The sequence below is a fragment of the Cibotium barometz genome, chromosome 3 (assembly GCF_041138505.1).
Source record: "Cibotium barometz isolate CiBa-2024 chromosome 3, ASM4113850v1, whole genome shotgun sequence".
NCBI classification, from domain to species: Eukaryota; Viridiplantae; Streptophyta; class Polypodiopsida; order Cyatheales; family Cibotiaceae; genus Cibotium; species Cibotium barometz.
Genome location: NC_141048.1, coordinates 66178543 through 66200895, shown reverse-complemented (window position 1 = coordinate 66200895; position 22353 = coordinate 66178543). Strand labels below are relative to the sequence as shown.

General features: G+C 41.3%; 1 protein-coding gene across 1 annotated transcript in view; it reads left to right on the top strand.

The window, feature by feature from the left end:
• LOC147640423 (uncharacterized) overlaps positions 1 to 9089 on the top strand; it is a 39228-nt gene extending 30139 nt beyond the window's left edge. The window contains exons 13-14 of the mRNA XM_086780368.1: positions 93 to 170; positions 7644 to 9089. Coding sequence (XP_086636494.1) covers positions 93 to 170; positions 7644 to 8693 — 1128 coding nt within the window. The 3' untranslated portion in view covers positions 8694 to 9089. The remainder of the gene's footprint in view (positions 1 to 92; positions 171 to 7643) is intronic.
• Positions 9090 to 22353: the final 13264 nt, after the last annotated feature.

The following is a 22353-nucleotide window of genomic DNA, read 5'->3' as shown; positions in this document are numbered from 1 at the left end:
CATATTGATGCTCCTGTTTGATTCATTTCCAAATTGGCTAACCCACTGCCAGTTTCATACTGCTCAGCTGATATTTGATGTTCACTCTGCAGGAAAAGGAGTTAAATAACGCACACACAAAGGCAGAGAATGCTGAGCAGCGCTTAGCTGCTTTGAGTGCTCGTCTCAAGGTAAGTTTTTTGATCAGCACTGTCATGCACTCATGTCTGACCATGTGCATGGGCATTGTGTAAATGTATGTCGTATACCCATCACAGGAATGCAACAAATTGGGAAGTATCTGTGGTTTACATCATAGCCTTAAGCTCTACCTACAAGGAAGACTGCCAATAAAAAGTAAATCAAGAGAACAGAGTAGTTTTGACTGATTCTAGTGCATATTAACATGAAAAGTTTCATCCGTTTCGTCGTTTCGTTGTTTCGAAGGTCTCGTTTCGTTTCGTTTCGTCTGTTTTGGACGAAACACAGGTTTCAAAATGACACTAATTATATACACATACCAAATTTATAACATAGCCAACAGAAAGATGAAGATACATTTTTTGGGACTAGTGGGTATGAAATTCATGATTTTGGGAGTAGGTTGTTTGGTATTTTCAAAATTTGGGCAAGAAAAGGAGAGGAAGAGAGGAGGAAAGAAACAAATTGGAAGGGAAGAGGGAGGTGAGAAGAAAAGGAGAGAAACTTGGAAGACAAGAAAAGGAGAGAAAGAGGAGGAAAGAGGAGGGGTGGACGGTGCAGGAGAAGAGAGAAAGAGGAAAAGGGAAGAGGAAGAGGAGGCGTGGAGGAGAAGAAGTGAAGGAGCGAAAAGGAGGAGTGGACGAGGAGAAGAGGCAGAGCAACAAGTTGCGGCCGAGAAGAAGCGTTGGATGCATGAAGTGGCAAATGGGCAGCAAACACGGACGAAAACGACGGCAAAAATCGCATTTGCAAAAAAAAACCTTCTGCCCTTTATTTTGACCTCACTTTACATTTGGGCGAAACACCGTTTCGATGGGCAGGTTTCGTTTTGTTTCAAAATGTTTCGTGCTGTTTCAAGAGGGCAAAATGGGTTTTTATGTTACTATGTTCTAGTGTCATGTTGCTCAGCTTAAACGTTTATATATGTTCGAAGTCTCCAACTTGCTTTACTCAACTCTTGATGAGATATGGTCTGATTTTTGGCATTATGCTTTGTAGTCTGCTAAGATTTACTTGGTTTCTTTCTTGATAACCTGTAAGCATCATTCAAAGCTTAGTCTTAACCATTAATTATTGTCTGATTTTCTGTCATCCCTTTGTTCACGTTCCTGTTACATGCTGGCGAACTTTCAGAGCTTCTTCTATAGAACCCATGCCTTTAGGCAGAGATTTTACTAAAGTCCGGTGTCTTTACTGGCCACTTGATGAGTATTGAAACTTACTTTTGTGATTGGGTCATCACTCATGGCCAAGGTATTGACCATCTAATCCTGAGACCACACAATAATGCAATAATCTATTCATCACATAACCCTCACTTGTATGGCCTGCCAATAAAAGCTATACTTATGGAGTTATTACATATGACTCTTGACGCTTACAGTCAACTTGCTTTTCCTAATTCCTAGATCCCCTAACGCCAGATTAGGCCAACTAACCCTATGGTTAGCATTAGATACCTAACATACTTCCCCTCCTAAACATATGCACAAAGCATAGCCTCCAAACCTTGATCAATCCTCTCGGTTTGCTCATGAGATCGAGGATGATGAAAGGAACTCATACTCGATGTAGTCTCCAATTTATGGAAAGTTAACTTTTTAAAATGTTTAGTAAACTTTGAGTCCTTGTCACTCACTATGATAGAAGGTAAACCATAAATTCTGAAAAAGTGATCAACAAACTGTTGAACCAATTCAAAGGTCTTAATGGTAGACCTAGTTGTTGGGAATCAAGGTCTTACCAATGTGTATACCCACTCAGATAAGTGTGGCAGTATGTTTCTGTATGAGGCTATTAAGCTTGGTCTTGTGTGTGAACAGCTATTAAGCCTGAATATGTATGCGTGTGTGAACATCCTCTAGCAAAGGAGTAAACACCGACTCACGTGTTTGTGTGAAATATCTAGATCTTTGTATGTTATGACATAAGCAATGATGTCAGAAGAGAACCTTTGTAACCTATAAAGGTACATGTACTTCATTAAAAGAATACAAGCTAATGTCACATCATTGAGTCGTGTACTTTACTCTCTCTAGCATTCTCTCTCTCTCTCTCTCTCTCTCTCTCTCTCTCTCTCGTTTATTTGTGTTAATCAACTGCCATGATTATGTTCCAGTTCCAGACCCCATAGCCTGGCTACTTGCAACCCTAGCTCATACCTGTGTCCTTTAATTGGTATCAGAGCCTTGTACCTGCATACCCGCATAGCCTTGTACCCTGTCTTGTACCTGCACAGCCTTGTACCTTGTGCCTTTGTGCCTGTACCCTGTACATACAGTTACCTGCGCCTATACCAGCCTGTGCAGCAAGGTGCACCCCCTTGCTACCGTTCACGAGAGCAACTGCCTTGCACAGAATCTCAACAGCCCAACATCAAAGCCTTGTGTCCACGTGTGCAGTGCTATGTGACCGTCTGCCGCTTTGCTGCGCCAGCTGACTCAATTAGCTCAGTTAGTCAAAGAATCACATCTGTGACAGAGCAAGAGAGCCGGTGATTCAAAGGAAGGGCTCTCAAATCATCTACATCAAAGCCCAAGATCAACAACTCAGAAAGCTTCTATAAATCAAGAAAGTACAAACCAATTTGGGCTTTTTATTTTTCTACAATATCTTGCTTAATCAGAGCATTAAACCCTAATTTCTCAACATTTTTCAAAATTGAGGATGCATTACAAGCATTAGAGTGTTGGTATAGCTCCCTGTAGTATCATTTCCAAAAAGCCCTAATTTTTGGAAAACCCTAATTTTTCCAGAGCATAAGATGAAAAATCTACTCTATGTAATGATTCAACCTCTGAGCCACCAAATGAGTAGGCCAAGTTGGCATCAAGGGGTGGAGATGATAAATATGGTGCCCCTGAGCACAAATATGTGTTTCATGTGTATGAAGGGCTTTTTAATGTCCAAGTTATGTGTTGATTCGGTTGTGTGTCCATAACCGGCATGAGAAACTAGAGCCATGAGCCTAGATTTATCCTTGACATAGTATGAGGTAATCCCTTGACGGGGGGATTGGATTGTTGGGAATCAAGGTCTTACATGTGTGTGTACCCACTCAACATACTGTGTATGGGCGGTATTTGATAGACATGGGGACTGCACATGGATTGGCCATCCTGAATGGCTTACAGATATTCCCGACAGCGGGCGGTTTCACCAGCTTTCCACATCGGCATGGTGCTAGTACAGTGGACTATGTTATGGCTCAGCCCAGTCTCATTCCCTCTTTTCAAGATTCTATGTTAGGCACTAGGCCGGTTGGAATAGCAATGGATCATGCTATCTTGTCCTTTACTATCACATTTCAGTTCAGCACCGCTCCATTGGGACAGGTCTCCACACACACTCGTTATACCTTTACGAGGGAGACTGACACCGTATACACGGATGAGATATACACATGCTTATGTGCCAAGGAGACGGGACGGCCATTAGATGAGCTCACTCAGATATTGATAGAGACGCTTCATGCTGCAGCATCATAGGCATATCCCCATAGTCAGCCTACACGGAGACGATCTGGGAACATGTCCCAGAACAGCTGGTATGATGAGGAGGCCAGAGAGATGAGGATCAGATCACAGAGAGAGCTGCTCATGGGTGTTACCACTCACAGACAGTCACGGATTACTTTCCGGCTCCTAGTGTGACGAAAGAAGAGGGCTTATCTTGCTTAGTTAGAGAGGGATTTGTATCAGTTATTTGTGAGTCAGGACTCAGGCGAGGCATGGAGACTATTCCATGAGCATTCACCATTTGGGGTGAGTATGCAGCATCCCTGTACACAGCACCAGGACAGCTGCCCCTGCCAGACCCATCGGAGCCATGCCCAAAGACATGTGCTTTCTTTACTGCTGAGATGGTAAGGAAAGCTATTGACAGGATGAGGACTGGGAGAGCATATGATCATGATGGTTTGGTAGCAGAGCACTTTATTCATGCCAGAGATATGCTTGCAGAGCTTATTGCTATGATGTTTAACCGAGCCATGTGTGAGGGTTTTCCTGAGACTTGGAATATGTCCACGGTTGTGCCTATCTTCAAGTCAGGGGATCCCATGCTTCCTGGGAATTATCGTACCATCATGATTGGTCACACATTGGCTAGATTATATGCATCTATTCTTGAGCAGGAGTTGAGTAGATGGGCAGAGAGAGAGGGCATACGTGCATCAGGGCAGGCAGGGTTCAGGAGAGGTTTCTCCACTCTTGACCATATCTTGACACTCAGAGCTATTATTGAGGAGGGCAGATTATATGGTAGGAGGATTTATTGTTGCTTTGTTTTCCGCAAAGCTTTTGACACAGTACCGAGAGCTAGACTGATGCGCAGACTACAGGAGATGGGAGTGCCCACAGAGCTGATTTGGGGAATCATGGCTTTATACAGGACAGTTGTGGGGCAGGTACGTACTACTCAGGGTATATCTGAGATGGTTCACTCCACTATTGGGGTGAAACAGGGCTGCCCCCTTTCTCCCACCTTATTTGGGATGTATGTGGATGAGGTTTCGGACTATGTAGAGCGGGAGGGTGATAGAGGAGCACAGCTAGCAGGGACATGGATTCCGCTATTATTGTATGCTGATGATATTGTGCTGATCTCAAATTCTCAAGAGGGGATGCAGCGTCATTTGGATGCATTGCACACGTTTGCACAGGACAGTGGATTGTCTGTTAACCTTGGTAAAACCAAGGTGATGGTGTTTAACACCACAGCACAGTGGGTTAGGAGGTCAGTACCCACCTTTACATATGGTCAGGAGACACCTTTACATATGGTCAGGAGACAGTGGAGTATACAGATGCATATACTTACCTTGGTGTGGTTTTTAGTGGCCTACTATTTTCCTTGAGGAGAGCAGCGGAGACCAGATTGACCAGAGCTTATACAGCATTGGGGAGACTAGAGAGGATGTGTTCGCAGGTTCACTTTCAGGAACCTCGAACAAAGCTCTGGCTCTTTGACACTTTGGTCACTTCAGCCATGTTGTATGGAGTGGAGATATGGGGACCCTCAGTGGATCACCACAGCCGAGCTGGTAGCACTGATGGATGGAGATGTATGGAGAGGCCCTTGGTTTCTATGATTTCTCGGATGATTAGGGCCAAGGCCTCCGTACCACATGATATTATCGGTGCAGAGATGGCTGCCCCCCCATTGGTAGTAGAGGCACTCACTCGATTAGTCTCCTTTATACATAGCACTTGGGCTCTCCCCAGAGATAGATATGCTCACTTAGCCCTGGAGTCTTCACGACAGTTGGCATCACAGGGAGACGGATCATGTTGGTATGCACAGATGACAGCTTGGTTCCAACTGCATGGCTTTAGTAGATAGGCTACCTCCATTTCAGTACTCCCTGGATGCACCCTCCCTCTCTCTCACACGGGCAGAGATTACCAGACTTATCAGGCAGGACTTGACTCAGCTGGACACTAGGAGGACATGGATACAGCCGACACACGAGCTTGGTACGAAGATGGCTTTTTATAGAGATCATCTTCTGCAGCTCACGGAGGATGGGTTTGTGATTAGACCCAGCTACATGGATACTCATCTTTCTCATGGGGTACGGTGTGCTATTTGTCAGATGCGCACATCCTCACATCAGCTAGAGATTGAGATTGGCAGATTCAGAGAGTACCAGCTGAGGCCAGGATTTGTCAGCTGTGCCAGATGGAGCCAGAGACAGAGTTACATTACATATGTCACTGTCCAGTATATTATGAGATACGAGGCCGTTTTCACTGCGTGTTCAGAGAGGGTTTCGGACCACTTTCTAGAGTCATGAGATACCAGGATCAAAGATGCCTCGGATTATACTTGCTGGAGCTGCGTAGACATAGAGAGGGTCTCTTGAGAGGGAGGGGATCAGAGAGGGAGAGACACCTACAGAGGCAGATTATAGACTTCTTTCGACCAGAGATTGAGCAGTCAGGCTAGCAGGCATTGCAGCTAGCCCCAGAGTACAGCCACACCAGAGGTACACTGATTGATTGGGCTATAGAGCTGGGGCGGTCCAGGCGCCCCAAGATGAGAGGCCCATCCCAACACCGACGGAGACTACAACAGAGGATCAGGACCATACTAGCACGGCATGGGAGACGTCCAGTCAGAGTACTCACCATGGAGGACATTGAGGATATCCGCCATCGACTGATGAGAGACATCTTTGGATAGTGATGTATATGATGCTTACCTTTGTTGCTGGAGTTCTCCTTCCCAGATGTTATCCATAAGGAGCTCCTAGTACCTTACTTTTCCTCATAGTTGTTGTTTCAGTTTTAGTCAGTTGTTTAGTTGTTTTAGCTTTTCTTACACAGACATTGTATTAGATCCACCAATTGTTGTAACCTTTTTGGTCTCATAGGTCATTTTGGCCTTTTGAGGACGTTAATATATCATTTCATTTCATTTCTAGCATTGTCTAACTCTCTCTCTCTCTCTCTCTCTCTCTCTCTCGTTTATCACTTTTGATCATGATGATGTTCCAGTTCCAGCTCCCATAGCCTAGCGATTTGCAACCCTAGCTTATACACGTGTCCTTCACTAGTAGGTAAAAATCTAACCATCTTGGTTAGTCGATCAACAGCTTAAGGCGTTCGGCCTTTTTCACTTGACACTAAAGACACAGTCATGGACATATGCCTTCATCTTAGGTTAGTATAACATGTGTTTTACTAAGTCGTAGGTTCGCTGTACCCTAGGATGTCCGGCTGTAGTTAGTGTGATAACATATCCTATTTTTCAACTCTGCAACATACGGTACACAAACTATACCATTTTGGAATAACTGAATAAGGAAGTGATTCCTAACCGCGTCGATTCTTTGAGCTATGGTCATCATTGGTGGAGCTTCCCTCTTGGACTTGCTGGCAATATAGGCCAAAATGCTTGTAGGTCCCACATATTCCTTTACGAGAATGATACAAATCAGTCCCAATCTCGGTGCAAGTCAACTAATTCACCTCACCAATCCCACTCAAAACATCAGCAATCTGATTCTGACTCCCTTTTTTGTATTCAATTTCAATATCAAAATCTTGCATTAAATCAGCCCACCTTGCTTGCCTTCCTCTCAACTCAGGCTGGTCACATATCTACTTGATCGGCCAAAACTATGAATGTACAACCATATGAATAGTGTCTCCATATCTTCAAAGCATTTATCGCAGGATAAAGCTCTTTCTCATGATCGAGCTTCGTGCTTTTCTTCTCCTTTTCTCGAGGGAGGGAGCTAGTGGGAGAAGCCTTGGGTTACCAGTGAATTGTTGCTCCTGCACATTAAATTAAGGCTTGGAAGTTTCAAAAGCATACAAATTCACTCTTAAGGTTTGGCCTGAAATGCTTGTAGTGATTCTGAGCTAGTAAGATACTGTTTTTTCTTAAGGTTTTTATTGACAAAATGTTGATTTCTAATGAGGGTTTTGTTCATATACCATGCAAATGCCCTTCAGGATCAAGAAGCTGAGATGAATTCACAAGAGGAGGAACTTGTTACATTGAGGGCAGAATTGAGACACCTTCAAACTCTTGCAGATGCTGGAAAAGCTTCCTTGGCATCTGCAGAGAAAGAGCTTGCGATTATTAAACAAGAAAAACTGCATGATGATGAGAGGATGAATATGGAACTAAAGAGATTAGAGGAGGTGGCGGAAAAGTGTAGGATTGCAGAAAGAGAGGCTGAACGTGCATCTGAGATTGCTGACAGGGCTCGGGAAACTGCAGCTTCAGCAGAGAGGGAAAAGCTAGAGGTTGAGAGACTGGCTGTTGAAAGGCTTGCTTCAATAGAGAGACTGAAAAGGCACATTGAAGACCTGGCTAGGGACAAGGGTATCATCTCATCTGAAGTGGACAAGTTGAGGTCTTCAGAGCAGGAAGCTGTTCTAAAGGCTGAATCATCTGAAAGAAGGCTAGAAGAGAGAGAAAAAGAAATGGAGGAGCTCTTGCAGTCAGCACATGAGCAGAGGACAAACACGGTACAAGTGCTAGAAAGCCTCTTAGCCACAGAGAGACAGGCATGTGCAGAAGCCAATGCACGGGCAGAGGCCCTATCTTTACAAATGCAGAATACCCAGGGAAAACTTGATACTCTGCAGCAAGAACTGACGACAGTCCGTCTGAATGAGACAGCTCTGGAAACCAAATTAAAAGCTATGCTGACAGAACAAGCTGGGGCTGCAGGCTCTTCACGGAACAAAAGATTTCGTGGAGATGAATCAGTACAGGATGTGGATTTGGATACAGAGAACGTTCAAAGGTGTAAGTCACATCCAAGCAATGCTGAAAATGGCCTGCCTCATACATTGGCTGAAGACAACTCATTGCGGCATGATGATGATATATCAGTTGACTTCCAGGACTCACAGGAATACTTGAAGTTCACCATTGCCAAGCTAAAGCAGGAGCTGACAGCGGGGGGGTATGCTGAGGAACTGCTGCAGTTGAGAAACCCATCAAAGAAAGATATCTTGAATCTATACGAGAAACTTGTCCTCAAGAAATAGCTGCAGTAATCAAATTGGGGTCAGGAAAGGGTAAGGGGTTTACAGGATTCTTTTTTCAGAATCAATCATCCTGACTTTAGGGTGGCGTAAAATTACTGGAGGCTTTCAAGCTTATGTTTTCCCTGAGTCTGTTTCATTATAGACACTATTCAATGGGGAAAAAGCAGCATTTTATCATGTTTTTTTTTTCTTTTCTTTGACAGCTAGATTTTTATGTGGATTGATAGGCTGGAAAATGGGTAAGTGTTGGTAGGCGGCCTCATGCTAAGGGGAATCGATCATTGAAACTGGCTATTTGTTAAGGTGATTTAGTAGCTGGAATTCAAAGACTGAGTGCCAATTTAGGTGCTGTTGTGATGCTTGTGATAAACAATCTGGGCATCCCAATTGTTGAAAGTTGTCATGGAATCGTCTCTTGTCAGGTTTCACACAAAATATCCAAGCCGTGTGTCACACTCCGAGCTTTCTGTCTGAAAACACTTGCCTTTTAATGGAGCCCGTTTGGCTGTCTACCTTATCTGGGAGCGCGAAGTGCACTATTGAATTTTTTTGTTGAACGGACATGGAAGTGCATGCATGCACTCGATCAAACTTGAAAGTACTTGAAAGGCTCGACATTTTCTTGTGTGCAGTTTGCTACAAGGATTTCACTCAGTTACACATGCTGCCAAGCTAGTTAAGGTCGCATTTCTCAACATAATTCTTATTGCACTTTTGCAGCTCATACCAGTTTCTCTCATTGTAAATGCTGTTTTATTGTCTGTAATTAATTGGAACTAGGGCCAAATGCCTAAACTGTAAGGCGATGTGGAATGCCAACTCTTAGGAAATGCTGTTTTATTGTCTGTAATTAATTGGAACTAGGGCCAAATTATGCAAGTAAATGCCCAAATTGGAAGTGCCAACTCTTGGGAATAAGCAATGGAAAAAAAGGCGATTTTGTTTTGTGTTGTCATTGCTTAGAATGCTATTGGGACTTGTCATGTCATGATCTTTTGTACATCTTAACACACACACACACACTCGAATACACACATGCGTCTGCACATGCATGCCCATTGTTGTGCGCGCATGCATGTGCATGCATGCACAAGTGCTCTACATGCCTACACAATTCTTTGATATGAATTAAAGCTTTGCCAACAGTTAAAACAAATGCCATGGATGATATTACTCATCGAGGTAGAAACGAGTAGTTACAACTTTGAGGACTAAGATACTTTTCAAGGACACTTACATCTGGATTGCAGAGAATTTTAGTGAGATATGAAAGCGAGCAAGAGAAGCGAGAGTGCAATAAGTTTCAGACTCCAAAAAGTCAACTCAGTCTAAAATGGATATATAGACGCACAAATGAATATGAAGAGTTTGTAATCGTAAATTCACTTTCTAATTTATCTATCTTGTTGACTTTGAACAATCTAGGCCTAAATTGTCCCTACGTGCCATACTTGGCCCCTCCATACTTTAAAACCATCTCTCTCTCTCTCTCTCTCTCTCTCTCTCTCTCTTTCATTTGACTTGATTTCGTTTCACACAATGATGCCAATGCTATCTAAAAACCCTGCACATTTAGTAGCTCCTCATGAACCATAAGAGCAGCATCATTATCATGCATCGCTATAGCAGCATCATCATAAACATGAGAAGAAGCGTGGCTATCATCAACCATATGTGAAGTTGCATCATGTGGTGTAGTAGACTCAATCAAATATGAATCACATAACTTGCTTCTCTCCACAAGAATATCAACAAGAGATCTCACATACAGGCCACATGATGTTGCCTCATTAAGAGACACATCCTCGAGAACATCAAGAATCACACCGTCAGTCATGCCCAAACTGCATATCATCATGAGAATCTTGACCATGTGCCACACCATGGGAAACACCTGATGCAGAGCTAGGGGCATCTGAGAACTCCTCTTGGCACTTTTCGCCTTCTTGGTTCTCACATGTACCCTCAACCTCCATCGTTCCCATCCGAACACATTGGCAAATCATTGTCACTATCATCGTCCGACTTTAAGCCACTCTCATAGTCTTCTCTAGTTTCTTTGATCTCAACGCTCACCTGTCTCTCACACTGCATACTACTTGTCATCTTGCTATTTGGCCAAAACCAAGAGGTTCCACTCTTCATTAGTCGGCCATTTTGATTTGAAATGGGGCCGGCTCCAGATCCTGATCCTTAATTCCCAATTCCTTGTGGGTAGCATCCGAAATAATGTTCACTTCTGACCCACCATCAAGGACTACTTCCCTTGGTCTTACCATATATTGGAACTATAACTTCTGGAACCACCGCATCCCAATTGCGAATGACTGCACCTTGAAAGCCATACTTGCCTCTTCCTCTTCTTTATTCTTTTCCTTACCAGGATGTGCTTCAGCAATCTGGTTTGTATCCACAAGCTTCCAGATTAATTGTGTTTGGTAACCAGGCACCAAGGACAATAACTGATCCAACATCTTATTGAGCTTCATCTCTTTAAGATCTTCCCACAGATCATGCTTAGCGTTGGTCTTATCATCACTCCCATGCTTCACCTTCTTTTAACTTTTTTGGACTGGAGTATTGTCCCCTATTTTACTTTTTGTGCTAAGGTATCCTCCCCTTGTTTTCTGAAGCATCCTGCTTCCGGTTGCTTCGTACTACGAACACCATCCAGCTTGATTTCCTTCACACATCCGGTCCGTACTAGTGCTCTCTAGCCTTCCATGACCTTACTACTTTCTTCTTGAATTTCGGATTCTTCCGGTACTATCCGAAACTATTGTGCATTCTTCTATCCGAAACTATTGTGCAGTCTTCTGTCCTCCGAGTTGCTCCAAACTGGTAGAGCGACAGAACTGATTTTCGGACTTTTTTCCTGTATCTGTAGAGTCGGACCATCCACCAGACCATTCACAACCTCCTTGGATTGGGTAGGAATTTGCTAATCGTTCCAGACTGCCCCTTGTGCTTCTTACACTATCTTGGCAATATGGCGCCCAACATGCCATTGTTCCCCCCAATCCGCTGGCCTCTCCTTTGTCCTTAGTACTTCCCAAATACCTTCCTCCATCATGGGTCCTTGAGATTGCGTGACCGCCAATATAGCCTTTGGTGGACTATCTTCCACCGATAGCGGTTAGATCTGGACTATATTAAGTGCTGGTTGGGGCCTTCGAGGTATACCTCTTTGTCTGATTTTGTTATAACTCCAACTGATGGTGCTGCCAAACTGGACATTCAGGCTTCCAGTGCCCTAGGGCCTACAGCCTTATAGTAAAATGACATTGGTATTCTCCCTGGACTACCTTGCCCGTACAGATGACACGGTGGTGGGCCGGTGCTTACTGGTTTAATAGTCACTTACTGCATTGGAGGGTTGTGCCGACTTTAAACTGTAAGTTCTCCAATGATGTCACCGGTGGATGCAAACTGGACATTGAGACCGGATTTCATGTTTGAAGGCCTACGTTGTAGATGGAGAGCCTTTTGCATTGCTAGCTTAGCTCAATAGATAATAGAATCTTGTTCATGATTCTTGTGAGCATGATTATTATTATGTGAAGAAAGGATTTGTTTTTTTTGGGGTTTTTTTTTTGTTGGGTTTTTTTTAGAAAAGTCGATTGTTGTGTGTTTTATTTGTTTTATTTGGTGTTATTTTGTTGCATTGAAGGGGTGTGGAAAACCATGGGAAAGGGTTATCAATGGGTTGCATTTCTTAGAATAGATTTACCTTCTTCTAGTTGTAGCATTTATACGGTAGTGATGTGGTTGTATGCTAATAATGGGCCGTGACTTTTTTTCCCTCTTTAAGAGGTTTTTTTTTTCCAAGTGTATGTACACACTCCTAGAGTTTGTAAGTGACCTTAACATGTCACTTCACTTGTACTTCACTTATTCTCATCAATCTACTTTGAGTGTTATGCTTGTTTGCATGTTGTAATGTTTTTGCAGGTATCTTGGGGGGCGTCAATTTGAATTTTTTTTTTTGTTCAATTTTGAGTTTTTTGCATAACTGTAGCAACATTTGGTACATCTTTGAGTTCATCTTCAAAAAATCTAGAGCATTGTCAACATTATCATCGATTTTTGTACTCCTAAGTTTCATTTCTGCACTCTACACTCTACGATTTTGCATACACTTTGCAAGTTTTCATTGTCATGTATTGCTGGTGGCAAAAGGATTTAGAATGTTGTTATTGGCTTTGAGGCATGCCCTATCTTGCTAGCACAACAACATAGTACAGGTACTTTGTCAATGAGAGATCAACATGTCTGGTACTTTAATAGTGGTGCTAATAAGCACATTACTTCTCAGCGTGATTTGTTTTTCTCACTTGAGTCTACCCTCAAGGAGGAATAGCTACATGTACAAAAAACTCCTCATATCTAGTAAAAGGAGTTGGCAAGGTTGTTATATGTCATTATGTGTGCATATACTAGGAGGCTAACCCACATTAGGCTTATGAGCATGGGAGCATGGGAACAAGCTCTAGTGGAGCATGAGTTAGGACTAACCTTAAGGGTTAAGGCTAGGGTCAGGCATCCAAGGGTCACACATGGGAAATGGAGAGTCAAGAGTCACTTGAGGGCCCTCCTATATAATAGGGGCATGGAGAACACTCAAGGGGGGCTTAGGCTATGGTCTCTTGATGTTATCTTGAGGCTAGGTTATGTTATGTTCTCTTGTGTAGAAGATCATAACTACTCACCTACCATTTCACACTATAGCTACATGCTGCTGGAGTGGAGTTATACCTCTTGATGGTATAGGACATTAAGGTAAAGGTATGATGTACTTCATTATAATTCATGTGTGCATCCCTTGGGCTCGGGGGTGGTCGGGTGGATGAGTTTATGCCTGATTTATGCATGTTTATTTTTTTTATCTTTTCATTTTTTCGAAACTGTTGGCTTTCCGTATTCCGGGAAGACCGTTGGGATTCTGAAACTTTTTGACCATTCGTATTCTAAATGCGTTCGGGGTAAATTAAAAATTTTAAAAAAAATCTTAAAAATTAGTGAAAAATTAGACAAAGGTTATTTTAAATTTTAAAAAAAAGTGGGGTTAGTGATTGGCATGTGGTGTGTCCATTCGGGCGCCCGTGACCATTTATATTCTTTTAAAAATATATTTTTTGACCAAAAAAAATAGAAAATTCATTAAAATTATAAATTTTCATTGGATTTGAGATTTGTTGGGCGAAATTGGAAATTTCGTGAACGATGGGATTCTCAGAAAAATTAGAAATTTTCTAGAAATTATTTTTAGAAATCCTAGAAATTGACATTTTTAAAATATCAATGGTATTTTGGCAAATCTAATTGCTATTTTTTTTGGAAAAAATATAGGTTTGGAATGCCATAAGATATGTTTGGTGGAATTCAAAATTATGAGGCCCTATAAAATTAGAAAAAATTTAGAAAAAATCATGATAATTTTTTTTTCTCGAGAATTTAATATTTTTGAGGGTTATTTAATGTTGAAGTATGTTTTCTCGTGTTGACATTAGATAGATGCAGGTTATTCGTATATTATTAATATGATTATACCTCGTATTGGTAGATATTTTTGTTTAGATTAATTCTAAACGATGTTTTCACAAATTTTTACCACATTTTTGGGAGGATTTTCTTTATTTCTTCTATTTATCTTCTCCACACATTTGGATGAATCTGATTGGCCCCTCCAAATCTTAATTTAAAATTTTCAAAAAATCAGGACCCCTAGGATAAGGCCTCTTGAATAGATTATACTTGATTTCTAATGCATATTCTGAAAATCTTTTTGAACTTTTGTTTCGGGGAAACTTATTTTAATAAGAAGAGATATTTTTCCATCCAAAAATATTCAAAATCTGAATAACCTCTCTCTATAACATTTTCTCTCTCTAGGCCAAAACAGGTAGAAATAAGATCTTTTATATTTCTGAAGAGGGATTTGATTACAGGGGAAGATGCTGGACATCTTGAGAGGTTGGAGAGGAATTTTACATGGTAGCTTGCCCTAGGGCCAATCTCTCAACAAAGATGGTGTTGGAGTTGTTGGTAGCTCTACTAGAAAATATGATGTAAATTTTTTAATGGAAGCTTGGCCCTAGGGCCAAGCTAGATTCTTAGGCAAGGGTCACTCTTTCCATGCACATGCATAGATAGGCCTAAGCACCATTCTACCATATAATCTTGAGAGAATGACTCTAGGGAACACAAGAGAATCGAGCTACTACTCTAGCTTGTGGCCCTAGGTCCAAGCTACCATGAACAAATCTACATCATCATTGCTAGCAGCTTCGCCGCCCTAGGGCACCAAAGATGGTGTTTCTTTGTTGATGGTAGCTTGGACCTAGGGCCAATCTACGAGCAAATACAGTGGTACTTTGTTCATGATGTAGCTTGGCCCTATGACCAATCTACCGGCAAAGATGATGTAGATTTGTTCATGGTAGCTGTTGCCATATATATATAGGCAGTGATGTGTGTGAACACACTTAGGACCGCCGGGGCACTTTTTCCCTCTTTAGGAGGTTTTTTCTCCCAGCTTGTATATACGCCCATCCTTCTAGGGCTAACTTATCTTTTGTACATTGACACAATCTAATACTTTGTGTTGTGTGCATTCTTGCTTCTTCTTCTCCAAGCTTTGTGTGCTTTCCTGCAACCCTAATTCCAACAATTGGTATCAGAGCAGGCATCGGCTCCCAGGGCTACGCCGCCAACACCCTCCGACTCACGTTCTTCGATTGAGGTGAGCTTTCACGAGCGCTTGCAGGTCTCTATACTCTGCAAATTAGCCCATAGGGCTGCGCGTTCTCAGAATTCGCATCTGAGGTCGTTTCGGGCTCCATTTTTGCATTGCAAGTTCTGCACAGGTGTTTTCGTCATTTTTTGCAGAAATTTTGACAGTGCAGTTTTTTGCAAAACAGGCATACGTATTCTATTGTGGACCGTGCTACATAGCACGAGTTGTTCTCTGTTCAGTCTTTGCTTCATTATAGGTAGCTTTTGCATCAGTTTCAATCAGTGGCCATGGCTGATAACAGCAATGATGTATTTCGCATGTTGTCTGCTGAGGATGGAGACAGCAACAACTACCCACTTTGGGCATACATGATGCAGCATGTTTTGGTTTGCAAAAGGCGTGTGGAACATTGTGCAGGGTATGGATGTACGTCCAGGTTTTTTGGATGTAGGATCTATTGAGGATGTTGCAGGTTCTAGCAGCTCTACTGTTGCTGCTGTTTTACCCACTGCTGAACAAGCTCGTTGTTGGGATGGTAAAGATGCGCAGGCTCATGCCTTGATTGCACTTTCTGTCAAACGTAACATCACCCCACATATTCGTTCAGCTAAAACAGCAAAACAGGCTTGGGATATTCTAACTGGTTTGTATGCAGGTCGTAAACGAGGCAAAAATCTCTTACCTGCGTAAAGAGCTAGAATTGAAGATTATGCAGGAAGATGATGACATGAATGTTTTTCTTGCTGAGATTAAAGATCTCAAGGAACAACTGATTTCTGCAGGTGAGATTATTCTTGATCATTCTCTTGTGCAGACTGTTTCTTGATGCTTTACCTGAGACATATCAGACTTTTGCTTCCACGTGGAGACTTCTTGCTGAGGACCGACCTGATGCTGTCAAGTATAATACTTTAGTCAACAAGCTCTTGCAAGAAGCGCAGTCCAGGCAAAACAGGGCCAAGCAACGTGCAGTTGATCAAGCATTTATTGCTGCCCAGCAGAGCAGAGAAGAAGTGGTAAGGCAGCCCCTTCCACTGTTTCTTCTCCTATTAGTAGGTCTGCAACTTCTTCTCCTTCCACAGGTAGTAACAATAAGTCTGAGAAGCCTCTTGATAAAGGCAAGAAAAAGATCAGGTGCAACTATTGTAAGGCAAATGATCATGTCATTAAGAATTGCCCTAAGCTAAAGGCTAAAGAGGCAAAGAAGAAAGAGTCAAATGCAGCCACAATAGCGGATGCTTCTACAAATGCAGATTCTGCAAATGTTGTGAAGGATACAGAATGGACGTTTAGCATGTATTGCCAGTATGACCCATCTGTACATGATGCATGTTTGGCAGTTTCTGTTGACTCTAATGTATGGTATTTTGACAGTGGTGCTACAAAGCACATTACCTCGCATCGTGATATGTTCACTTGTCTTGAGGCTGTCTCTAATGGGAATACTGTCACATGTGCCAATAATGCTTCTTACCTAGTGAAGAGCGTTGGTAAAATTATGCTTACTGCTGCAAATGGCAGCGCTTTCACACTTTCAGATGCTTTGTATGTGCCAGGGATAAAGAAGAATCTATTGTCTGTCTCTGCGCTTGCTAGACTTGGACTTGTAGTCAAATTTGTGGATGATAGATGTACTGTTCATGATTTGACTTCTGGTGATACAATTATTGCATCTGGCACCTTGTTTCGTGGGCTGTATACGCTCAATTCTTATGACAAGTGTGTGGAAGATTCAGCAAATGCAGTTTCTGATGAAAAGGCAGTTTCAGATGCAAAACTATGGCATGCTCGTTTTGGTCATCTGAACTTTGCTAGTTTGCTGCGTTTGCAGAAATTTGATATGGTTGCTTCATTGCCCCCTCTTGAGGCACCATTGAAACATGTTTGTGAAGGCTGTATTTTGGGCAAAATGCAGCGTTCTGCGTTTCCAAAGGATGGTTCTGTGCGGGCCACTCGCAAATTGCAACTTGTACATAGTGATGTATGTGGGCCTATGCAAACTCCGTCATTTGGTAAACACTTGTACTTCGTGACTTTCATTGATGATTACTCAAGGCATACATGGGTATATCCACTGAAGGCAAAGTCCGAAGTGTTTTTGTGCTTCAAACAGTTTTTTTCTTATGGTTGAAAATGTATCCAATTGTACTGTGGGCACCCTCCGTTCTGATCGAGGGGGGGGGAGTACTTGTCTAAAGAATTTGATGCATTTCTGGCTAGTCGTGGGATAAAACACCAATGTACAGTGCCGTATACCCCTCAGCAAAATGGTGTTGCTGAGAGGAAAAACAGGTCACTTATGGAGATGGCACGATGTATGGTCAAGAGCCAAGCTTTGCCACATGCGTTTTGGCTTGAGGTTGTCATGTGTGCTGCATATGTACTCAACAGGTGTCCCACTAAGGCCTTGTAGTCTATTACTCCATACGAAGCTTGGCATGGCAGGAAGCCTTCTATTGGTCACTTGCGTGTCTTTGGTTGCTTGGCCTATGCTTTAGTGCTTGTGCAACAACACAGAAAATTGGGTGATAAGGCTGTCAAATGCATTTTTGTTGGCTACAGTGCTGAGAGCAAGGGTTACAAATTGTATCATCCGCAGTCAAAGCGTATCTTGATTAGTCGAGATGTTGTTTTTGTGGAAGATGCTGTGCAGCCTTTGTTATCATGTACCAAAGAGACAGGTGTTGTGAGATCCCCCTGTTCCCACCGAGCAACGGATTCGGGTACTAGCAGCGGAAGTAGCACTTCTCGCACGGGACAGGGGTCCCACATTCGGGCCTCGTCCACGGATATCCGGACAAGAGACTAATCCGTCGGTTTTTCCAAAACCGAACCCGGAAAAAACTTCCCTTACCCGGAAAGCACGGGCGATTCCACCAGGATAATTTTTTACTCTAACGTAGTCAAGATCATTACTGATCACGCTGATCCAACTGCACCTATAAAGATACTCGGTTGGATCAAGGAAGAAACTTGCACTTGGATCATTGGGATCAACGCTTTTTTCCCCATCAAGAGGCACAGCCGTTGATTCCTATCCATAGAACAATTACTATCCGGGACTTACTTCATCTATCGTAATAACAGAAATTGAGTCTCGGTTTACGGATCCATCAGTCCAGCCTAACCCCATCCGATCCCATGGGTTAGCCAACCGCCCAACCACTGTAGTGATGGGATCCAATTTGGAATTTGGTTAGGTTTTGTCCCGGGTACCAAGGAAAAGAGCTCCAAGGCCCCCTAGCCGGAATTTCATGCAAACATAAAACTAGCCACACCACTTACACACCCAATATGAAAAATGCCTTTTTCTTAGCATCAGCTAACTTTAAAACAATCCTTTAATGAAACCATAGTACCACTGATCACAATCTCCCAATTTATCCAGTTGATTCATAATTTCCCATCATTCCTTCATCAGAGTATCTATGGCATCATTGGCAACTAGAACGCTCACCACCTGTCCACACAAAGGCCGTTTCCATAGTTCCTAGCCCATAATACTCGGCAATATAATCACTTATCAAGATGGACTCTCGTTGAAGATCAGCAAGATCAACCAACAGATCCATATAAAAGAGCCATGGACTCATCCGTTGAGGACCAGCAAGGTCAGTCAACCAGATCCATGCCCGGTTTCACAAAACAACTCTTACTCCTTGTTCCAATATCTTCCTCGACGCACGCGTGGGTATCCTAGGCGACCCAGAGCCCGAGCACCGTATGGTCAGCACCCTCTAGGATCCTTCGCAGGTGACCTAGCGCTTCACTCATAGGCCGCTTCCTTGGTCCCTCATCCACCGTACCGGAAGCTCACCATTTTAATCGAACCAAGGCTGGTCAAGACCTCGGCCGACCTTGCTACGCAAGACGTCCTCCATTGACTCTCCGTCAGCAGTTGCAACTTTATCAGTTAGGTCTCCACGACCTTAATCACAAGATGGTCAAAATGCTTTCCCAGCATTCTTGACATAAAACAGCCATTTACAAACAGCATTTACAAACAGTTTACAAATACAATTTCTATATTAACTCTCATTTTTCCACATTATCCCTCATGCAATCCACATTACTTATTCCACATTTCATTTATATGTGTACTCATCCAATCATATCATTTTCCATCTCTTCACTTCAGATTCTTTCACATCACATATCATATATTCACATCCATATCCACATCCATACATCCACATCCACATCCACATTCACATCCATACATCCACATCTACATGCTTATCTCCATTTTCACATCCTCATTTATACATCCACATCCCATATCCACATTCATACATACACATCCATATCCACATCCATATCCGCATTCATACATACACATCTATATCCACATCCACATGCATACATTCATTATCACGTCCTCATTCATACATCCACATCCACATACATACATACATACATCCACATCCACATCCACATTCTCATTCACATCTATACATCCATATCTACATGCACATTCACATCCATACATCCATATCTATATCCTCATTCACATCCATACATCCACATTCATGCATCCACATCTACATGCCTACATCCATACATACACATCCACATTTACATCCATGCATCCACATCCACATCCTCATTCATATCCATACATCCACATTCATACATCCACATCCACATCCACATTCACATCCATACATCCACATCTACATGCTTATCTCCATTTTCACATCCTCATTTATACATCCACATCCCATATCCACATTCATACATACACATCCATATCCACATCCACATGCATACATACATCCACATCCACATTCCCATTCACATATATACATCTTTATCTACATGTACATTCACATCCATACATCCACATCTATATCCTCATTCATATCCATACATCCACATTCATGCATCCACATCTACATGCATACATCCATACATCCACATCCACATTTACATCCATGCATCCACATCTACATCCTCATTCACATCCATACATCCACATTCATACATCCATACATCCACATTCATACATCCACATCCACATCCACATCCACATCCATACATCCACATTCATACATCCACATCCACATCCATACATCCACATTCATATATCCACATCCACATCCACATTCACATCCATACATCCACATTCATACATCCACATCCACATCCACATGCATCTTATCATATCTTATCACTTCCCATATCTTTTATGCATACCTCTATGCATGAAATTCAATTATGCTAAAAGTAACACTTTTATAATAAAATATTCAACTTTTATGCATACCTCTATGCATGAAATCCAATATGATAAAAGTAACACTTTTGATATAAAAAAATTATCCTTTATGCATACTTCTATGCATGAAAATTAAAAATGATAAAAGTAACACTTTTGATATAAAAAATTTTCCTTTATGCATCCTTCTATGCACGAAAATTAAAAATGATAAAAATAACACTTTTAATATAAAAAAATTATCCTTTATGCATACTTCTATGCATGAAAATTAAAAATGATAAAAGTATCACTTTTGATATAAAAATTTTCTTTTATGCATACTTCTATGCATGAAAAATTAAAAAATGATAAAAGTAACACTTTTGATATAAAATTTTTTCCTTTATGCATACTTCTATGCATGAAAATTAAAAATGATAAAAGTAACACTTTTGATATAAAAAAATTATCCTTTATGCATGATATTTAAATTCAATTTCTCCATGATTATAATGAAATTCTTTCAATTAATCTAGGATGATAATTCCTAGAATATGGTAGGAAGTCCTCTTTTTATGCTTTGAATGAAATTCTTTTATGCATAATTTTTATAAAATTTTTGCCATAGCTCCGCTGCTATGACTAATAAATCTCAATTTTTTCTAAGGGATAAAGCTTATCATTAAGGAAATAATTAAAATGATCTCTAATTGGATCATTAATCTATAGTGGATTGAATCATCAATATGCATAAACTAAAAGCATAGAAAAAAGCCATTAAATTGGCCTCAAGCATAGCTTAATCTTGGGTTAAGGAAAAGCTTTATGAAAAGCTTGATTTGGATTGAGAATGGGTCATGAGTATGACCATTTCTTGAGTGAGAGAGAGAATTTACATAAAAATCATTAGAATTTAAACATAAATGAAAATTAACTTCAATAGCATTTATTAACTTATGTAACTCTTCACTACTATTCAAACTTCAATAGTATTTAAAAAAAACCATACCAATTAAACTTCTCAAGCTTGAGAGGGGTTGAGAAGAGAGAAACATTGAGAAATTATAGAAAGATCAATATTCACTAATTACCTTACAACTTGCTTGATTCTTTGTTCACGGTAGAGGCCCCCAACCAATCAATTGGTTAAGTATGTTGATGGAGCCACTAATGGGGATTGAAGAAAGAGGGAAGCTCCAAAAACTAGTGAATTATTAAATGAATTCACAGTTCTTGGCTTAGGTGGAGTAGAGTAACGATGCATAAACACTAACTATTTTTCAACAAGGAGGAGGCTTCTATTTATAGGAAAAATTGAGCTCCTAACCAAACAAACTGATTCTAGAATTTTCTAAATCAGTTTGGTCAATATTTGACCATTTTTAGGTCAGTTAAGCTAACTTTTTGGAACTAGACTTGAATGAGGAGAGAGGAGAGATGAAATATCTCAATTTTTATGAGTTTAAAACTCATTCAAGCATGTGAAATATGCACCTCCTTTAAAGAACTCCCCTTCCTTACATATGTCATATTTTTAATATTGCTCATAGTTTTTTACTAATAAACCTTGTACATTTTCAACTCTTCATCTTATGTGAAATATGCACCTCCTTTAAAGAACTCCCCTTCCTTACATATGTCATACTTTTAATATTGCTCATAATTTTTTACTAATAAATCTTGTACATTTTCAACTCTTCATCTTATGTGAAATATGCACCTCC